This window comes from Eubalaena glacialis, chromosome 9 (genome assembly GCF_028564815.1).
Source record: "Eubalaena glacialis isolate mEubGla1 chromosome 9, mEubGla1.1.hap2.+ XY, whole genome shotgun sequence".
NCBI classification, from domain to species: domain Eukaryota; kingdom Metazoa; phylum Chordata; class Mammalia; order Artiodactyla; family Balaenidae; genus Eubalaena; species Eubalaena glacialis.
The window spans coordinates 112,805,489-112,826,689 of NC_083724.1; the positions used below are offsets into that span (position 1 = coordinate 112,805,489).

Below are 21,201 nucleotides of genomic sequence, written 5' to 3' on the forward strand. Positions count from 1 at the left end.
TAGTATGTGTTTAATGTGTATACTGAAGTTTACTTTGTAAGTCAGGGGAAGATTATGCTTTGAAATGCTGGAATTCTTCATGATTTTGCAGTCACATCACTAACAAAAAACTAATGAAGTTTATTGAGTTGCCACTACTGTATACCTTTCTAAGTCTGCATTTATCCCTTGGTTTGATTATTCTACATATACTGTCATCATGCTTGAGCACTTACATACTGGTCATTTTTCCAAATATTCCCCACCTTTTTTCCTGGGACTGCAGTGATACGTATGTTAGAACACTTGATATTATCCTACAAGTCAAGTCTGTTCTTTTTTTCACCCCCTCTGTATCATTTTGATTCTGTTACTAGGCCTTCAAGTTCTTGACCTTTTCTACTGCAGCATCTAATCTGTTACTCCCATCCGGTGTATCTTGCATTTCAAATTGTGTACTTTTCATTTTCAGATGTTCCTTCTTTGTCTTGAGCATATTCACAACAGCTATTTTAAGGCCCTTGTCCTCTAAAAATGATTCTTCCATCATTTTTGTCATTTCTGGTTCTGTTTCTATTGGTTTGTTTTTCTTCTGGTTATGGGTCATATTTTCCTGCTTCCTTACATTCCTGGTGATTTTAGTTGCCAGACGTGAATTTACGTTGTTGTCGGATTCTGTCCTTGCACGTAGTTAAGTTACTTGAGATCAGTTTTTCAATGTTTGCTTTTAAGCTTTGTCAAGACAAATTCAATATGGTGCTGATTTAGTCTCACCTAAGGTGATACCCTTCTGAGGACTCTACCTGATGCCTTATTAATTGTGAGGTTTCTTTACTCTGACTGAGTGGGAGACCTCTTTATTCTGAGCCCTTGTAAGCTTTCTGATGGTTCTTTTCTAGGCCTTTTGGAGCGGCACACCACATGTCTTCAGATCAGTATTAAACCAAAGATTTTAAGTGATCTCTGTAGATCCCTTGAACTTTCTGTCTGTACTCTATCCATAAAATCTAGCTGCTTTGGCTTTCCCTAACCCCCAGTTTCTGACTCCACAACCCAGTGAGATTGCTGGTCTGTGTTTGGATTCTTCCTGACTCACCGCACTGTCCAGGTGGTAAGTTAGGGCAAATACAGGGCTCACTTACTCTTCTCTAAGAGTTCACAGTCCTAAACTCCATGTTGTCTGTTGTCTGAAAACAGTTTCATATATTTTGTTCCGTTTTCTAGTCATTCATAGCTAGAGGCTGAATCTAGATTGTCTTACTCCCCCATGGCCAGAAGCGGAAGACCAATTACAGATTTTTAATTTTGACTTTTGCCTTTCACTTCAGCCTTTTGAAAGAGGAAGTGCTAAGTTACTTCACATTTTTATTGGTACTTTTTTGGGACACCTTCGTTTATGCAGTTAGTTGTAGTGTTCTTTGTTAACCTTTGTTTTTACTGAAATGTAACAAAAAGGAAAGGAGACTGATTACCTAGTAGAGTTTTGTGGGAAATTAAATATTATTTGCAAAAAGTCAAGATTCAGCATAGCCAACTTGCTAATAAGCTCATTTTCTTCCAGGCGTGAAAGTTTCATTTGATACCTAGAAGTCCACGCTGGCAGCTGCTCTTGCAGCAAGTCTTCGCAGATACTTGCTTTTTTCGCCAGAGCGGTCCCTTTTGAGATAATATTAAAAATGTAGAATTTTAAGAAATAGTGATTATTCATAGAATTTTTGTGAACCTCTTGTCATGAGATTTATGCTATCTTGTGATGCATAAAGTAGATAGGCCTGAATTTTTTAGGATTATTTGCTGCAGCAATGTTTATAGTATTTTATGAATTTTAACCTTTTAAATTTTCTTCTGTGTTAGTTAGCTTTAAAGACTAATCATATTGAGGGGTACTTAGCACAGTACCCAGCACTGTGTAAGTATGAGCTGCTCTTATGGGGGGGCTCTTAATACTGATGTCTCAGTGATAGCACAGTAAGTGCTCAGTAATGTTTTTGTGAGCAAGTGAATTTGCGACATGGGTTAAAGTATACGCATTGTTTTCTGGGTGGAATAAGAATAACAGGTTGGACCAGGTTAAGTTAAATTTAGGATTAAGTAAAAATGTTTGTGATCTGACATAATTTTATTGAAAAAATACTGCACATTCTTGTTTCATTAAAAAGTGTATCTATATTTAACAATAAAAATTCTCTTAGGTCAGTAAAAAAAATTTTTTAAATAAAGACTAATCATATTGAGAAAAATAACAGAATCAGGTTTGTCAGCATTCAGTGGATGCTATGTTAACTGTTTCAAGTGAAACTTTTGGGAATCTATAATCCAGATGGGTAAAAATATGTAAGCAGCTTATTCTAGTTGATTCCTCCCCCTTTATTTTTAAAACGAAGGGAGCATCTTTATATGTTTACTCAGTCTTTATGTCTTAGAATTCATTTTATAATTGTTTATTTTGCCTTACAATATTCCTTCTTTGGTTCTCTTAAACATTTACTAAATCTTTTCTTGGTTAACTGTTTATCTGTTTTGATTACATTCTGCTTATAAGCCTCTTTAGAGGGTAGAATTTAGACTGTGGATCACCCAGCCCCTTGAATATAGCAGGTGCTGAAAAAAATGCTCAGTTTTATGGTTTTATGGGCTACAAGTAACTATAATGTGGTCATTAGTAAATAGTATAAAGGTGATGTAGTTTGACTCTAAATGTTTTATTGAACACAGACATTTTGGCAATGAAAAAGCAGCAGTAAACTGAACACATATATTATTTCTTTATTCATCATCCAGTGATTTATAGGATTCTGTGCTGCTACCTTATCCATATGATTGTTCACACCTGCTAAATTTGAATCTTGGCTCTGACACTTGACAGAGGTGTGATAGGCAAGTTACTTAATCTCTCCGTGCTTTCGTACACTCCTATTAATTGAAAATGATGTCTATATCATAGTGGTGTTATAAGGATTAAATGAGGATATATGTAAATGCTCACTTAGTGTAGTGCTTGGCACATTATAGCTGTACCTGTCTGTAGACAGTGTGTGCTTTGACATTAGTTTGTTGTGTCTCTGTACCCACATAAGTCATATTTGTTCATTTAATGTTAATATCCAATTATATTAATATTCTAGAGCAGGGGTTGAGGAGCATTTTTTGTAAAGGGCCAGATAGTAAATATTTTCAGTCTGTCTCAACTGTTCAACCCTGCTGTTGTCAAGTGACAGCAGTCAAAGACAATATATAAACAAATGGGCATGGCTGGGTTCCAATAAAACGTTATTTACAAAAACAGCTGGTGGGCCATAATTTTCCAACCTGTGTACTAGAGGTTACTTTTATATTTCCTCATTATCGGATGTTTGAAATACGTTCAGCTTATTTCATAACAGGCACATCTCAGATATTGAGGGTTTGGCTCCAGGTGACTGCAGTAAATAGAGTCACATGAATTTTTTTGGTTTCCCAACGCATATAAAAGTTGTTTGCACTATACTGTAGTCTGTTAAGTGTGCGATAGCATTTATGTCTAAAAAAACAATGTACATACCTTAATTGAAAAAACACTTTATTTTTTTAAAAATGCTAACTATTGTAATCTTTTTGCAATAGTAATATCAAAGATCACTGATCACAGATCACCGTTAAAAATAAAATAATAATAATAATAATAATGAAAAAGTTTGGCATATTGAGAGAATAACCAAAATGTGACACAGAGAAACGAAGTGAGCAAATGCTGTTGGAAAAATAGTGCTGATAGACTTCATCCTCGCAGGGCCGCCACAAACCTCCAATTTGTAAAAAAACGCAGTACCTGTGAAGAATGGCAAAGGGAAGTGCAATAAAATGAAGTATGCCTGTATGTAAATAATTCACCTATAACCGTGTTGGTACTAATTTTAATTGGTTTCTTTCAAATTATTTATTTGGACTGTAGTCCTGAAATGGAATTATAAAATCAATGAGTAACCCCATAAAGTGTCTTTCAGTGCGGGAGTTGAAGTATTTAGAGGATGTCAGAGCTAATAATAATTTGGTCACTTAATATTTAGTCATTATTGTTAATTACTACCATTTCTAGATACTGTCTGTTAAATTTCCCTCATCTGATTTTTATGCTGAGCGTGTTATACTTTTGAACCTTCGGTTGTCTGATTGTGTCCGATTCTGCTTATTAAGAGTACATAAGAAATAGAGAAGGTAGGTAACAAGGGGACGGTGTGGTGTGCCTGATGAAGTGAAAACAGACCAGTAACACCGCTGTTGTCATTCCCACCACCACCAATTGCCATTCCACCCCCAAAAGAAAGTGATTATTTCACCTTCTTAGGGTGAAACCTGGGCGCTGACAGTCTAGAACGAAGAGGTTGGAAGAAATTAGAGTTCCATTTTGTATAACACATTATAAATTCCTTGGTTTTTATTAATAGTATATAGAATTTCATAACAAAGGTCAAAAACATTGTGTTTTCTTACCAAAAATCAGATTGTGCCTTTTAAATCTTGCCTTTAGTGTGTGCCTAAAATGGCTGTGTGTTGACTTAAGGCACAGTAGGACCGTTGACTGATGTTCTGATAGAGTCCTTCCTTTTTATTAACTGTATTAGAATGTTCTTTAGATGATTAACACAGGTGTTCTTTTCGATTGTGAAATAACATTTTTATTGGTCGTAGGAAAGATTCTTATTTTTCTCTTTAGAAGAGGAAGCTTTTTGTTCTTTGAAGTTTTTTGTTGCTTTATGAGAACAGACCTAGTTGATGTGTTATACCGGACCCTGCCTTGAGTCCAGTAATATGACTCTAACAGTGAGGTTAATGTCTTTGTCTTTTTAAAGCATATGATAGTGACTTTAATCTCAAGAGTAAAGTGTTCTCGAGTTTTTGAGGCTTTCATTAACAGTTTGTTTTAAAAATGGTATCCAGGAATCTAAATTTTCCTGAAATGCATTTATATTTTCAGCCTGCTCCTTGAGGTAACAATCTGGGTGTGTGTGTGCACGGTAGTTTTATTTTACCCATAGTGCACTGTTTAAACGTTCAAAAATTCTCCTAGTTCCAGCCTTCTTGGCTTTGCAGTAGAAGTCAGTGTCTACTCTGTAATGTTTTAGACCTAGGCTGTCCAGTATGATAGCCCCTAGACACATGGCTAAAGTTAAAAATTCAGGAGCCACATGTGGCTAGTGATTACTGTATTGAACAGTGCAGATATAGGGCACCTCCATGGTAACGAGAGAGTTCTGTTGAACAGTGCTCTTGTAGACTTCCTGCAGTCATCTACTCTGTAATATTTTTCAGTGGCATAGGAATCAGAACATTAGAAAAATATTTTCTAGGAGCAGAGTTACTGTTACTTTCAAAAACATAGATAGCAGTATTTGACCAACCTCATTTGGGTATCAGTGCACGTGATGTGGGAGCACTATTTTTAGAGCCATGCTTCCTCATCTTTTACACATCCTGGCACACTTGAAAACAGAAATGTTTGTATGGCACACTGAGGGAAAGAGCTTGCTCAAAACTGGAGGTTACAGGTTTGGGTGCTTGCAGTATCCAGGCAAACCCATATCCCCTTCTTGGCACACCAGGGTGTAGAAGCACATACATACAGCTCAAAGCTCAGTTTCGTAGCATACTCCATAATGGATTCCTGGATATTTTTCTTGGTCTACAAAGCAGAATTTGATCTTATTCTCCCTTTTATTCATCATTTTTATATGTCATATTCCCAGTGAGACCTTGTGAGATCTAGGCATTTTACAGCTCAGAAAAACTCTAAAAGCAGTCATACACTTGGAGATTTAATAGGTGCTTGTGTATATGGTGGCTCTCTCACACATGTGCGGATGGCCAAGCATCCAGAAATCATGGTGTTTCTTTTCTCCCCTTGCTTTTATTGTGGGGAAGGAGGAGGGAACACCGTGGCATGGTACCTATTTACTTTCATCATACAAGCCAGGAAAATAATTTACCTATCTGAAATATGGCTATATTAAATATATGCAGTATAAAAATCACAGCAAGGAGGCCATGAGTCTGCCTGCCCACCCCTCCCCCAAATAAAATTCCTCTACACTACTCATTAAGCATCAGTGGCTTGGTTAGCTATTTCTAAAATTTTCTGTTTGTTCATTGGCTTTTGGCAAGATAGTCACAAACAGTAGTGTCTTAAAAATATCTAAAATGAGAAAATTGTATGCCTTTCACTCAATATTTCTCTCCCTCAAGGATTTAAAGTGCGTTGACTTTTATGGTGTAGATCTTTGTTTCTTGTCGTTTCCTGACGTTCAGCCTCTCACTGTGTAGGCCATTTGTTTCTAGGGTTCCTCAGCCTGTCTCAAGTGTACCTCTTAAGAGTTTTGTACCCTTGCTGCAAAGCTGGTTTGGTACTAAACACGTATCATTTCACTTTACTCTGCAGCTCTTGTAAAATAACCATTCTTGGGATAAGAAGTGATACATTGTAAGAGCAGATGTCTTACTATTCCTGTTGCGTCCTGCACTAAATTATTGGTCTTTTCCTCTTCTCCTTCCTCCCCTCCACACCCCATGCATGTGCTCCCCCCATGCACGTGCACACACGTCTCCTTCCCTTCCCCATCCGATGTTCAGTGACCTCATTATAACCAGCTGTGTGAGTCAGTAATGTCTTCAGTACTTGGGGGTATTGTGCCCGCTGTTTTATTCCTTGATTCTTGTTCTGTCTCTAAGAATAATACAGGTGTGGAATCCCTACCGCCACCACCCCCATCCCAGATCTCCTCAATCCTCTTATTATAATGATCTCCTTACTGACTTAATCACCTCTAGATGTCCCCCTGTCCAGTTCACCTAAGGAAGATCGACATTTCTCCCCATTAGAAATGGAGCCCATCCTGCAGCATTCTGTCCTCCCTGCTTTTTACTACTGCCCAACAGAGAGGCCAGCCAGGCTGGTCATACCGTGATCACTGACATATGCCCTGTTAAGTCTTATCTGTAATAGTTCATCTACCTAACAAGGAATTAATTTAGGTGGCTGCAACAATTTGGACCTGGGGAAAGAGGAAATAATTTAAATACTGAGCCTACTCTTCCTGTTATTCCATTGAGTGAAAAGGAGAATGAATCTGGAGTTGGTATCAGGTGTGAGCATTTCACCAAGCCAAGAGCATACACTAGAGTCGAGAGATAAGGTGTTTTTGGTGAAGCATGACTTTATATTCAAATTAACTAGTTCATTTGATGAGTTAGCCAAAGAAATCACGAACTATCAATGCTGTAGGGAAGATTGGCTGAGTTGGACTTAAAAGAACAAGAGAAAGAGTTTGCATCTCCAAAGTGGTGCCTGTCTGAGGGATTTGAATTTAAAGATAATTTTTACGATGTATGGCTTTTACATTATTCCCTGATTTTAGAATCTAACCTTCAAATAAGATGTAACTATTTGTTCTGATATTGTTAGCTCCTACTTACTTTCTCTCTGTAACTATACTGTAATGTGCTTTAAGTGCAGGGACTATGTATGTTTTTAATCCTTTATTATATTCACTACAGAAGTAAATACAGTACAGAGCACCTAATAGAATGGCTTTTAAGTATTTATTGATGTTGGGCTTTACAGAACAGTACAGTATATTCAGTTTTACACCGTGGTGTTACATATGCATGTAGTGTAAACACTAGATTTATTCTTTCCTCCTGATACCACCGGCCACGGTGAGTTGTCTGGGCTAAAGGTTTTAACCTGGAGGTGGGATGCTGTCCAAACCTTTTGAAATTATATGCAAATTTTTGTGTGTACTTAAATATGTACAGTTTCTTGGGAGAGCATGTGAACTTTCAGTAGGTTCTCAGAGTTCCAAAAAGGTAAGGTGCCTTGGACCTAGACAATGGAGGAAGCAAAGAAAGCTTTCTAAAATCAAGCTGAACTTGGAAAAATCACTAAAATGAAAATGGTAAAATGCTGTGCTGGACAGGTTATTGATATGATACAATACATTGGTCAGTAAGTTTTAAAATTTAAAGTATACAGTGTTCTTTACTATATAAAGTCACATTTTAAAACTCTTACAGTTAGCTAATGTAGGCAAGAAGATGACCCTTCTCCTGTAGTAAAAGTTTGATTGTTTATGTAACATGCGTATGATGGGGTCTTTCCTAATTTGGCATAATGCTTGTGAAAATGGTGAATTGTATAGTGTAATTGCTTTATCTTAATGCCCAATTCTGTAACTTAGATTTTTTTCTTTAGGAAAATGGCTCTGGTGTCAAAAAGCAAGGAAAAAACCCTGATAATTTTATTTGAACTTGACTGTGAAGTTAGCACCGACTTTGGGTGTAACATGACTGATTCTAGTAGCCCCTGCTGTGTTTGGGAGCCACAAGAAGAGCTGTGCATATTGAAGGTGCATAGCACAAAGCATTGCTGGTATAAGTGTGTTCTATTTGCAAACATTTGTTTAAGAGGCTATAATTTGAATTTATATATTTATGATTGTTAAATTTCCACCTGCAATTATTTTTACATTTTGAAAATTTCCCCATTTTATTTATATCTGTCTTAATTTTATAGACCATCTTTGGGTTTGCATAAAGAAGCTTATCAAAAGTATATCAGAAAGAAAATTAGCACAATAATTATCGATATTAATGTTTAATGGTGCCGTCATAGAATGTTTCACAAATTGTTGATTTCTTTACATTCATGAATTTAGTGAAATATTAATAAAGCACTAGTGTTTATTATTTGTTGTGTTCCTGTTTGTTAAAATAGTGTCACTGGTTTACTCTGGGGAGTTTTTTTTTCTTCTGGGTGAACCAAAATATTTATGAAAGAACTTTAGATTTACTTTATTTCTGATGGCAGGTTGATATATAGACTTGGAATATATTAGGAAAAACATGCTAAGTTCTCATTAAGAAACTCTGTAGTGAGTTGGGAAAGAAGAACTAATGTCTTTTTTTTCATTTTTGTTTCAATTATACAGCAGATATAATTTCTACAGTAGAATTTAATCATTCTGGAGAATTACTAGCAACCGGAGATAAAGGTGGTAGAGTCGTCATCTTTCAACAGGAGCAGGAGGTAAGTATTTAAAGTTTAATACCTAAATTTCAGTTTGCTCTTGGGACTGGAGCTTATGCTGGAGAATCTCATCAGAGGATGTTGGCAGATTTTTAAAGAAGTGTGTTTATCAAGCAGAGTATCCAATGTATAGCTGGCTCTGGTTTTCTTAGCTCTGTGTGTGTGTATGTGTACGTGTGTGTGTTGTTTTAATTGTGAGAAGATTTGGTTAGAGAAAGGGGTGGGAAGTGTGGAATAAAAGATTTTAACTGGTTTTAAAGCCTTGGCCCTCTTTTTTTTTCTTAAAATTCCATAAACTAAAATTGCTTTGACCTCTTTTCAGTGCATTGTTTGGTTTGTGTAATTGCGGGTGGGAGCGTAGTTTAAAGAAAAAGCTGCTCAATTATTTTGACATCAGTTTATACTAATACTATTACTGGGATTTAAGTATAAAGGTTTTAAATGACAGTTGCATGTATACACATGTAACGTAATTTATAAGCTCAGTACCCCTCTTAAAGTGGAGTTGATTTGAAAATTGTTTCCTTTTCTCTTTGAAGAAAGGAATTTCTCATTGCAGAATCTGTGATTAAAGTAGGGTTTGGTTTTGTTTTGGGTACAACTTAGGCACACTTCTAAATCTGATTGACAAGATTTCTCACTAAAATTTTATGCTGAACAAAATTTGTCACAATGGATTTTCCCTTAGTCTCTCCCTCCATTTGTAGATCGAAGTTAAACCTTTATCATTTGTTTCCAAACATTCTGCCCCTGTCTATCTATAAGATATTCAAGAAGAGTTAAAAGTAATGTGGATAAAATGCAGGGTTTTACAAATAGATGTCTAAATCATAACACAGAGTTAGCTTTTAAAGGATTGTGAAATTCCTTAAATAAGCAAGAATCTAGTAATAATACTACTACTTTGCACTTCTATAGCGCCTTTGACCTGAGGATCTCAAAGTGCTTTACAAACACTAATGAATTAATCCTCACAACACCCAGTGAGGTAGGTAATTTAATTTTAAGAGAAATGATTAATAGTGTCTGATTCGAAGATGCACAAACACTAAATATGTCTCCTTTTATTTATTATTATTTTTTCGGTTGGAAGGAAATATGAAAATAAGACTCAGGCTTTTCTTGACAGAGAATGATCTTGTGGGAAGGGGGGAAAAATCAGTTTTCTGTTCCTGTTTTCAAGCAGCTAAAAATGTGACCATAAGAATTTTGAAATACTTAAGAGTCAAAATGGAACCTTACAGGTCATTATCGTTTCCGTTTATTTACAAGTGAGAAAGCCAGGCTATTAAGAGATCACTTGATTTCTTCATGGCAGAGCTAACAACCAGAACCCAGAACTTCCAACATGTTATCTCTCAGTGAGCTCTAATGTCTTTCATGTTAGGTAACCAAAATGTGAGTGTTAATTTTGTTACTCAGAATTTAGAGCTGGCTTTCCCGTAGGCATTTTCTGCCCTTCCGTGTATTTTTTTTTTTTTTTAATTTTTATTTATTTATTTATGACTGTGTTGGGTCTTCGTTTCTGTGCGAGGGCTTTCTCTAGTTGTGGCAAGCGGGGGCCATTCTTCATCGCGGTGTGCGGGCCTCTCACTATCGCGGCCTCTCTTGCTGCGGAGCACAGGCTCCAGACGCGCAGGCTCAGCAATCGTGGCTCACGGGCCCAGCTGCTCCGCGGCATGTGGGATCTTCCCAGACCAGGGCTCGAACCCGTGTCCCCTGCATTGGCAGGCAGATTCTCAACCACTGCACCACCAGGGAAGCCCCCCGTGTATTTTTTTTTTAACTGAAAATTAATGGCAGTCTACACTTTTGTTTTAAAGGAGGGTGTTTGGAGAAAAGCATTTAAAATTAAGTTTGCTTCCTAAGCACTTCCATCTTGAAGGGCTTTACATTGAGGGTTTCTGAGAGAGCCTACATTTCAAATGGGGGCTTTGTGTTATTTAAAAGTGTAAGTTGTCTGTCATTCTTAACTGCATTTAAGAGTTAAAGACAAAAATTAATTATCTAGAAACTCAGATTAGTAGCGTGTCTTTTGAAGATTACTTAATGTAAATATCAGTGTATTTTTTAAGGGATAGATTAAATAACAAAGATGGTAAATTATCGGCTTTCCCTCTTGAAACTTGATCTTGTTAATATTAATCTGATGCATTTTACCTAATATATTTTCCACATTTTTAAGCCCTGTCTTATACTGGAGCTTCTAATATAATGCTGTCTTCAGGACATTCAGTGTCTATGTCGTTGATTATAAATGTATGTACCTTACATTTATATCAATACTTAACATATTTAGGTTAGATTTTATGAGTTCATAGCTATACGTCTGTAAAATAGTGTTACAGTGTAAAAACTGGAAGAGAACTTAGAGATAGTCTTTTCCTAATGTTTAGGTAAATCCTAGCAAAAGTTTACATAACAAAGTTATATTGCTTAGTTTAATAGCAAAGTTCTGGGATTAGAACTTGGAACTCTAAATTTTAATCCAGCTTTTTCTAACAACCACAGCTATTATACATACATTCCAAGGTACGCTGGCGCTTAACAAGTGAGCATTTCTTAGACCCTGATGATGATGCTAGCTCTCTTTGCAAAACACAATGATGTTTGAACTACAGTGTCTACAGTGTCAGGGTTCCTTGCTAAAATTCACTTGACTGGAGATTTACATATTTCCACTCACTTTTTTTATTGCCCTTAATTAAGAAGAAAAGATCATACTGTAGCAGCAGTGAACCTTGCACATCAAACTTTGACATCTTTAACCCACCTTTCTGTCTCACTTTTACCCTTCAGGTGTGGCAGGTCCCCTTCCTGTCATCCTGTCGGGCACACTTTGCTGCCTGTCCCTCTGTTTCCCAGGCAGAGAAACTGGGTGGTCAATAAACAGGGTCTTCATTCAGTTTATTTCAGCCTGAGTATATTCAGAGTATTTATTCAGAGTATTTATTCAGAGTATATTTCAGCCTGGTGTTCCTGTAACATTTTCTGCTGTTATTTAATAGTATTTTTATAACTAACACGTTTGAATAGTTTTCTATTTGACAGAATCTCTGTGATGGAAGCAGGGCGTGTAGGGAAATTGAGGCACAAGGGTAAATCGATTTCCATGAGGCATCATATGCATCACATGGTCAGAGTCCAAAATTTTGAGTCTAATCCAGTGTTCTTTATAGCATGTCCTGAAATAACTGACCCATCTTACTAATTTTCACAGCTTGTATATAATGGCTTTTGACAACAAAGTGGATGGTGCGATACATTCCTTCTGATAATAATTTGGAGGGAGATTCCATGCAGCTGTTACATTGTGGTGTTCCGTAGTTTTTAAGGGATCCTTGTTTCTATGGGTGCTCATGTTAGATGATCAGCAGTTGTTGAAGTAGTTGGTTTCCTGTTGGCTTTGGATTGCTCAGAACTTCTTCAGGTTTCTCTGAGGCTTTTTGATATACATGATAAGCTAAAGTGTTGGGGGAGGGTTGATATTTTTAAGGGACAGTTAAGGAGAAAAGTGAGCAGAGAGGTGGTTCCTTTCTGATTTCTTTCTAGATTGTTAGGCAGCGTTTGTTTTCTGTTTTCTATGACTGCTGGTTACTTTCTAGGATTTCTTTCTCATTTTTTTGTTCTTAATGTGGTATTCCCAAAACTCCTTAACAGAGTATAGAAGAAAGCGAAAGACTGGAATGGGACTCAAAATCAAGATGTGGTTTAACAGAATTCAATATCGTTTATACAAAGGGCTTGGTTTAGTCTGTTGTTTAAGTGAAGGGACAGATCCTACAGTTTTAGAGTGATGTGGCACCGTTCACTTAACATAGTACTTCCTGTGTGCCAAGCAGAATAGCAGATTTAGAAACATTGGAGAGGAATGGTTGAAGGGACTAAGGCTGTAAAGCCAGAAGAAGAGACTACGAAGAGTCTTGTAACTTAGGGATTCATGTGGAAGAAGAGGTTAGTTTATTTTGTGTATGGAAATAAGTACACAAGAATTGGATGCCCATCTGTCAGGAATATTGTGGAAAGAATATGAGAAGTTCAAGAAAATACTACCACTGTGGTTTCTTCCAAATCAAAATATCTATAAAATAAGCTTCCTTTTCTAAGCTACCAGGCTTTAACTGTCTTCATTTTTCATTCAATTTTTTAATCTAAGGTTGTGCTTTCAGAGTACAAAATGTTAGAATCACCTAAAAATGCACCTAACCACCTAAAAATTTTAACCAGAATGTTAAAATGCAGATTCCTAGATTGCACTTCAAAACCACCAAATCAGAATTTCTGGAAGCCAGAGACACCATCACTTTTCATTCATTCATTCATTCATTCATTTATTAATTATAAACTCCTTTGGGGACTTAACCTGATAGAAAATTAAAATTAAAATTGACTGCATTCCAATACCAGGATAATGATAAAAGCTCCAAAATACAGCTTCAAGTTTATCTTATCTAAAAATATGTTTAAACCGTTTTTCCAAGATAGATCATGCACATAGAAAAATGCATAGAATTATATGTGTACAGTTCTATGAATTTTCACAACAAATAACATTTGTGTAACTATCATCTGGGTCAAGAAATGGGATATTACTGGCACTCCAGAAGCCTCTCTATCCTGTCACTACTACCCCCCTATCCCGAACTAACTGTGAATTTGTTTTGCCTGTTTTGAACTTTATATGTATATGGTGTGTTCATAGAAATTAAGAGCTAAAATTTATAGGGTTTGCAGGGCTTCTTAACCCTTTCTGTGACGTAGCTTCCTTCAGTAGCCTGGTAAAGTCTGTGGACTTTTCAAGAATGTTTTAATTGCATAAAATACATAGGATTGTGAAGGAAACTATTGAAATATATTTTTCAATTTATTAAAAACACTTATTTTTGAGCAATCTGTGTTTTTTTGTGACTAACAGCTGAAGTGTGATTTTAAAACATGTCATTTCTATAGTGACAAAGTCATGGTATTGCTAATACTGTGGCCTGCTGCTACATCCATAATTGAAAGAAATGCTGAATTTCAGCTAGAGATTAGTAAAAATAACATGTAAATTTCTACCACATCCGAGTTTATAAAATCCCATGGACCCTTGGGAGTTGAGTAGTCTGTGGGCCCCAAATTTGTAACCTCTGGTAATGCAACCTCTTTTTTACCAATAAAGAAACTGGGGGGCTCAGACAGCAGGTTTACTCGTGGAAAGTCATACAGTTAACAAAGAAGTGAACCCTTGCTCTAGAACCCTTATATCCCGATTCCATGTCCATTGCTTTTCCCATTCTGACATGGGTATAACAACAACAGTTTATATGCCAGACCCTCTGCCAAGCTCCCTAAATCTTATTAATCTTCACAGTAAAATAATGAAGATGTTATGCACACTTACTATGTCTCAATTTATTACAGATTTATAAATGAATTGAGATTTAGCGAAGATAAATGTCTTCTCTAAGATCACACAGCTAGTCAAGTGGGTAAAAAAAAAAAAAAGCTAATCCTGTATAAATTGGGATGAATATCCACAATGAAAAAAAATCTTACTCCTCTAAGTAATGAGCCTAAGTGGTATAAATCACACAAGAAAATCAGTTTCATTAACTTTATAGTAATGAGAAAAGTACTTGATCATCAGACTTTTTAATAGTAGCCATTAAGGTATGATGTTTTTCTCTGTAGTGGCTTAGAGAGGGAAAAGTTGGAATGAATTTGAAAAACCCTGAGAGTTTAAAGACCTGGGTTCTAGTCCTCATTTGTATTTATTCATTCATCCAGCCACCCCTCTTGTTCAGCCATCTATTATCCAGATTTCTAGTTTCAGTTTACCTCTTAATATTCCCAGTAATTAAAATTATTTGCTCTATGCCCCGCTCTTATTCTGTGTCATGGTTTAGAAATAAATTATTCTGGGTAGTTAGATAATCTGAATAATAGCACATTAACTATTTTAGATTTTATAACATTTTAAAGCATTACAGTTAACCCTTGAACTACATGGGGTTAATCCCTATATAATTTATGGTCAGCCCTCCACATCTGCTGATTTGTGGTACTGTCATATTTACTATTGAAAAATATCCATGTAAGAGTGGTCCTGCACAGTTCAAACCCGTGTTGTTCAAGGATCAACTGTATATTAATTGTAACTTAACACATTTTCTTTAAATTTTACTTGAATATCATAGGTAAAGAATAATACCACTTGATTTGATTTTCTAATTGATTCAACCAGGTATCCTTTTTATCTCTCCCACTATGTTGTAGTTTTGTAAACAGGAAATTATGACTGATATTCTTCTAGATTACATATTGATTAGCATAGTACATAATAAGAACTCAGTGAATGAGCATTAGCTTATTACTATTGGATATAATTTAATAGGATCCTGTAAAATCTTCAAGTATTTCAACTACCATCACTGTGATCAGCTTGGAAAAAGTTTGAAATTTTTTTGTTTGTTTTATGTTTACACCATCTTGTATTTTGCTTTATTCTAGAAAATTCCCCTAGGTTGCTGAATGCATTGATAGTGGTTTGTTATCTGATATGAATTGATTTTGTTTTGTACTATTTCTGTCACTGTCCCTGAATTGCTGTTTCACAGAACTCAAAAACTCTTTAACTGTAGGTGACCCTTGAATAACACAGGTTCGAACTGCGTGGGTCCACTTACACATGGATTATTTTCAATAGTAAATACTGCAGTACTACACGACTCATGGTTGGTTGAATCCACAGCTGTGGAGCCACAATACAGAGGGCCAAGTCCGAGCTATATGTGGACTTAACCACTGCGCAGAGAGACTTGGCACCCACAACCCCCATGTTGTTCAAGGGTCAACTATATTTTGAAATATAAAACAAATGGTTGTCTCTAACAAGTAATAGGATTAAAGGAGCATTAAAAAACAGTAACTAAGTTTTCGTAGTGCTCTATTTGGAAACTTAAAAAATGTCCATTTTTTTTCTCATTTTTATGTGATCAAAGGAAAATACAGTTAATGTTTTCTAAAATTTTTTATGTTTTGGTCTGGGAGCAAAGTAAATATTTTCTGTATTTTCACAGTTTCATTTATGGCAGAGGAAGTTAGTAAAAACACAAGGCAGTTTTTTATATATTTAGAATTAATTAGCTGTTATAGAACGTCAAGTGATGTTACTTCAAAGAAGTCATTTTTAACTCTTGATTATTCTTAATATGTTTATCGTGGAAAATATGAAAACTGTGTATCATTTCCACAAAGAATAAGATAAAAATCCAAAATCGTCCCATCACATGAATAAAGATCAATTTATGTATCTGTGTTTATTCTGGGGCTCTATTTTGTTTTGTAGAAAAAGTATGTTGTATGTATCATTCTGTAACTTTTTTTTTTTTTAATTTTATTTATTTATTTATTTATTTATTTTTGGCTGTGTTGGGTCTTCGTTTCTGTGCGAGGGCTTTCTCTAGTTGTGGCAAGCGGGGGCCACTCTTCATCGTGGTGCGCGGGCCTCTCACTATCGCGGCCTCTCTTGTTGCGGAGCACAGGCTCCAGACACGCAGGCTCAGTAGTTGTGGCTCACGGGCCCAGCTGCTCCGCGGCATGTGGGATCTTCCCAGACCAGGGCTCGAACCCGTGTCCCCCGCATTAGCAGGCAGATTCTCAACCACTGCGCCACCAGGGAAGCCCCTGTAACTTCTAATGTTTTCTCCGATTAATCTCAGTCTCAGTCAGGGAAGTGAAGAGACTATTGCAAACCCTGAGTGGAAAGAAGTGCATGTGTCATTTGGAAGAACATAGTCTGTCTTTATAACTTAAATGACACAGTTTAACAAACATGTACCTTGTGGGATCTGCAGAAGGTATTAGCAAGGAAGCATTGCACATAAATTAACATGGTTGAGAAACATTGATCTCCATATGAATTTAATTGGCTCTATAGCATTTCATAATTTACTTGACTTAGGCTGTTTATGCATTAAGTTGTTCATACATCTTTGCATACATTGTTTTTCATTAGGTTATACTTTGAAGTGGAATTGTTGAGTACCTTTTTAAGGCTTTCAGTAAGTATGGACAAATTATCCTCCAGAAAAGCTGTGTAAATTTATACTTCTCCCAGTAGTGTATGACTTTGTCCATATTCTCATCATTAAAACAGTGGTCATTATCATGTTTTTTTTATTCTTCATCAGTTTAAAGGCAAAACATTATTCCTTAATTTTGAATACTAATGATGATGAGTAGTTATACATATATTTGCTGATCATTTTTTAGGTAAATGACCTTTTCATCTTTCAGAGGAGGGTGTTAATATTTATCCTAATTATTTTTAAGGACCTTTTACACATGAAAGATAGTAACTGTTGTCTTAAGATGCACTTTTCTCCCCAGTATACTTTTTTATAACCTTTAAATGTTCTTACCTAGTCAGACAGACGTCCACCTTTCTCTGCTCTTTGCTTTCATTTTTATACTTAGAAGCTCTTTTGCACTTCAGAATTATATAGAAATTTGCCATTGTACTTTCTTTTGGCTGCCTTTATTTACTTTTAAATGTTTAATTATTCCCTCAGGAATTTATTTTCGTGTAAGAAATGAAGTTCTAATTCTCTTTCCAAATGTTTGTTTGGCTCAAACATCATTGGATTTTACTGCTGTTTTATGTTCTGTTTTGGTTTGTTTGAACCTCAGGGGCATACTTGAGTTCATGACACTACCATTATAGATCATGGCGAGGCCCTTTCTTTAAGTAAACAAACACGTGCACGCACGTGTGTAGTCACACGTACATTAACTTTTATTTGCATAATGTGCTGCCATTCTCCCATGCACCTCTCCCTTCATAGATAACCATTTGAATGTGTTCTTATAATTTGTATTTTGTTATTGTGTGCCGTTATTTAATTGTTATTTAATTGTGGCAAAATATCATGTAACATTCAACCTCCCAACAATTTCCATGTGTACAATACAGTTTTAACCACATATACATTGTTATGCAACAGAACCCCCCCAGTTCTGCATAACTGAAACTCTGTACCCACCGAACAGCAACTTCCTTCTTCCTCCCTCCACTCCCCGGCAGTCACCATTCTCCTTTCTGTTTCTATGAGGTTGACTACTTTAGATAACCCCGTATAAGTGGAATTATGCAGTACTTGTCATTTTTGACTGGCTTATTTCACTTGGCATAATGTCCTTAAGGTTCATCCATGTTGTAGCCTATGACAGGAGTTCCTTTTTTTTAAAGGCTGAATAATATTCCATTAAATGTGTATTATACACAACCCCCCCCCCCCCGCATTTTCTTTATTTTTTTTTCCCCCATCTGTGCCTCGTGGTATGCAGGATCTTAGTTCCCTGACAGGGGATCAAACCTGTGCCCCCTGCAGTGGAAGCGTGGAGTCTTAACCACTGGAACGCTAGGGAAGTCCCCCCCCTTTTTTTTTTAATTAATTAATTTATTTTTGGCTGCATTGGGTCTTTGTTGCTGCGCACGGGCTTTCTCTACTTGCAGCGAGCAGGGGCTACTCTTTGTTGCAGTGCGCAGGCGTCTCATTGCGGTGGCTTCTCTTGTTGCGGAGCACGGGCTCTAGGCGCACGGGCTTCAGTAGTTGTGGCACGAGGGCTCAGTAGTTGTGGTGCATGGGCCTCTCACTATCACGGCCTCTCTTGTTGCGGAGCACAGGCTCCAGACGCGCAGGCTGAGTAGTTGTGGCTCATGGGCCTAGTTGCTCCGCGGCATGTGGGATCTTCCCAGACCAGGGCTCGAACCCGTGTCCCCTGCATTGGCAGGCAGATTCTCAACCACTGCGCCACGAGGGAAGCGCTTATGGTGGTTTTAATTTGTACTTTCTTGATTAACGCCAAGGTTCAGCATCTTTTTATGTGTTTATTGGCCATTGGATATCATCTTTTGTGAAGTGCCTACTAAAATCTCTTGCACTTGTTTTCTGCTGGGTTGTCTGTCATTTTTCTTATTGATTTGTAGGCTTTTTGCACTTTTTGAATATATGAACCCTTTGTCAGTTGTATTTGTTGGAAGTATCTATCTTCCATTCTGTGACTTACCTTTTCATTTTTTCTAAATGGTATCTTTTGACAAACAGAGGTTATTAATATTAATATAATTCAGTTTATCAATGTTTTCTCTAGACTTAACTGCTTTTTCTGTCCTGTATAAGAAATACTTCTCTACCCCAAGGTCCAGGAAGATATACATTTCTGTTATCTTTTAGATCTGTGCTCTCTAGTATGGTAGTTAGTAGATCCCTGTGGCTATTTAAATTTTAATTAATTAAAATTAAGTAAAATTTAAAGTTCACTTCCTTAGTCACAGTAGCTACATTTCAGGTGCTCAGTAACCACATGTGGCTGGTGGCTACCATATTGGACAGCGCAGATACAGACTATTTGCAGAAAGCTCTCTTGGACAGTGTTGTACTAGACATATTCACATTTATATTTCTGATTCACCTGGAATCAGTTTACATGAGTGGCTTGAGGTGTAGTAAGGGTCAGGGTTTGTTTTATTATATATGAATAGCCAATTAACCAAAAACTATTTAGTGAGAAGACCATCCTGGCTCAGCAGTGCCACTTTTGTCCAAATTCAGGCCTGTTTCTGGGCCATCTGTTCTCTTCCATTGGTATATTTGTCAGTTCTCGTGTGAGTACCACACTGTCTTCATTGTGGCTGTAAAACTTGATCATGATACAGCATCCTTTATCTATTTGTGGCTTCTGTTTGTGTCCATGTTGAAGTATGTGATTTTGTTTTTGTGGACTGTGTTTTTTAATGTATGTGAAGAATACTATGTCTGGCACCTCATTCTGTGCCCTACTTTATCACTAAGAGCTGTGTTTTCCAGAACCTTCTGTCTTGCTGTGTGTGCATCTAACCCATTCTTCCTAATTTCTGCACCATACTCCATTTGCCAGGTTAATTCCAGCTTCCCTTTACCATACTAGTGCCACCTTTTATTCATTCTTTTTGCTTTTATTTTTGTTCATTTAGAAAATTTTTATTGAATGCCTGTTATATGCCAGATACTATTACAGGTGTTGGGATGAAGCGTTTCTAAATTCATTAAGAAGATTTCACATAAATAGATTGTGTGGTTAAGAAAATAGATTCTGGAAAGCTGTACAAGAAAAACCCAAATATGAGGCATTCTGGAATGTATCATGATTCTCTCTGATTGTAGGAGAGTTTTTAAAACAAAAATAAAATAGCCTTCTTTGACTTTGATGCGTTCTTGTTCGAGTGGCACAGTGTTGAGGACGTGGGATTATGTCCCTTTTTCTTTGTTTGCTCAGTGTACTTAGTGCATGCAGAGAACAGTGCTGTCATGACCATTATAATGTAAACACCCCTCCCCACGTTTTAGGGAAAATCCCACTGTCTGCTAGGGTCCGGCTCTCTGTAGTTCGTTAAGTCGGTCATTGTTTTATGGCATCTGTTTTATGACATCTTTCATTTGTTACTGCTGCTGTCATCTCTGCTGTTATTTTTTTGTTCTTATTCATTGTCTTCAAAAATTCACTGTAATTTTAGCAGAGTTTCAGGAGAGAGTGCACATGCCTCATGTATCTTTAACTTGTCAGCTGTAACTTTCTCCTTGTGCGGTGTGTGTGTGTGTGTGTGTGTGTGTATACATATATTTTTTTTTTTTTTTTTCCCCGTCGGAAAGAAACAGTGCTTCTTGCAATCCATTGAGACGGCCAAACACCTCCAATGATTTTGTTTCTGAATCATGTAATAGATCATGTTTAGACCCATGTAGTTATTCTTGAGTCTTAAGGATGATGTTATTTTTCTGTTGTGGAAAATATTTTTATATGGTTGTGCTGTGCTTTTCCTTATCATCAAATACAGCGTGACCCTGGCCCTGCTTACCTTGGCTCTTTGTTTTGCTTATCTGAATTATATGGACCTTAATTTCTACTTTTGACTAAAGTTTCACACACACAAGTTGCCGGAAGGCAGAGATTCTGTGTTATTAAATTTCTCTATACCTCTGGGACCTAGTGTACATAGTACTGTAGTCTCTTGCTTAAGTTAAAACACTTATTGTAGCTTTTTTTGGAGAGTAACATGACAAACGTTTAGAAACTGAGTAACTTTCAATGGAAGACTTACGGAATTTCTTCTGGTGAGATATTAGCGTGTACACATTAAA

General features: G+C 36.6%; 1 protein-coding gene across 1 annotated transcript in view; it reads left to right on the plus strand.

Moving 5' to 3' along the window:
- The window catches only part of PPP2R2A (protein phosphatase 2 regulatory subunit Balpha), an 83,121-nt gene that overhangs the window by 44,312 nt on the left and 17,608 nt on the right, over positions 1–21,201 (plus strand). Inside the window, exon 3 of the mRNA XM_061200717.1 lies at positions 8,940–9,037. Coding sequence (XP_061056700.1) covers positions 8,940–9,037 — 98 coding nt within the window. The remainder of the gene's footprint in view (positions 1–8,939; positions 9,038–21,201) is intronic.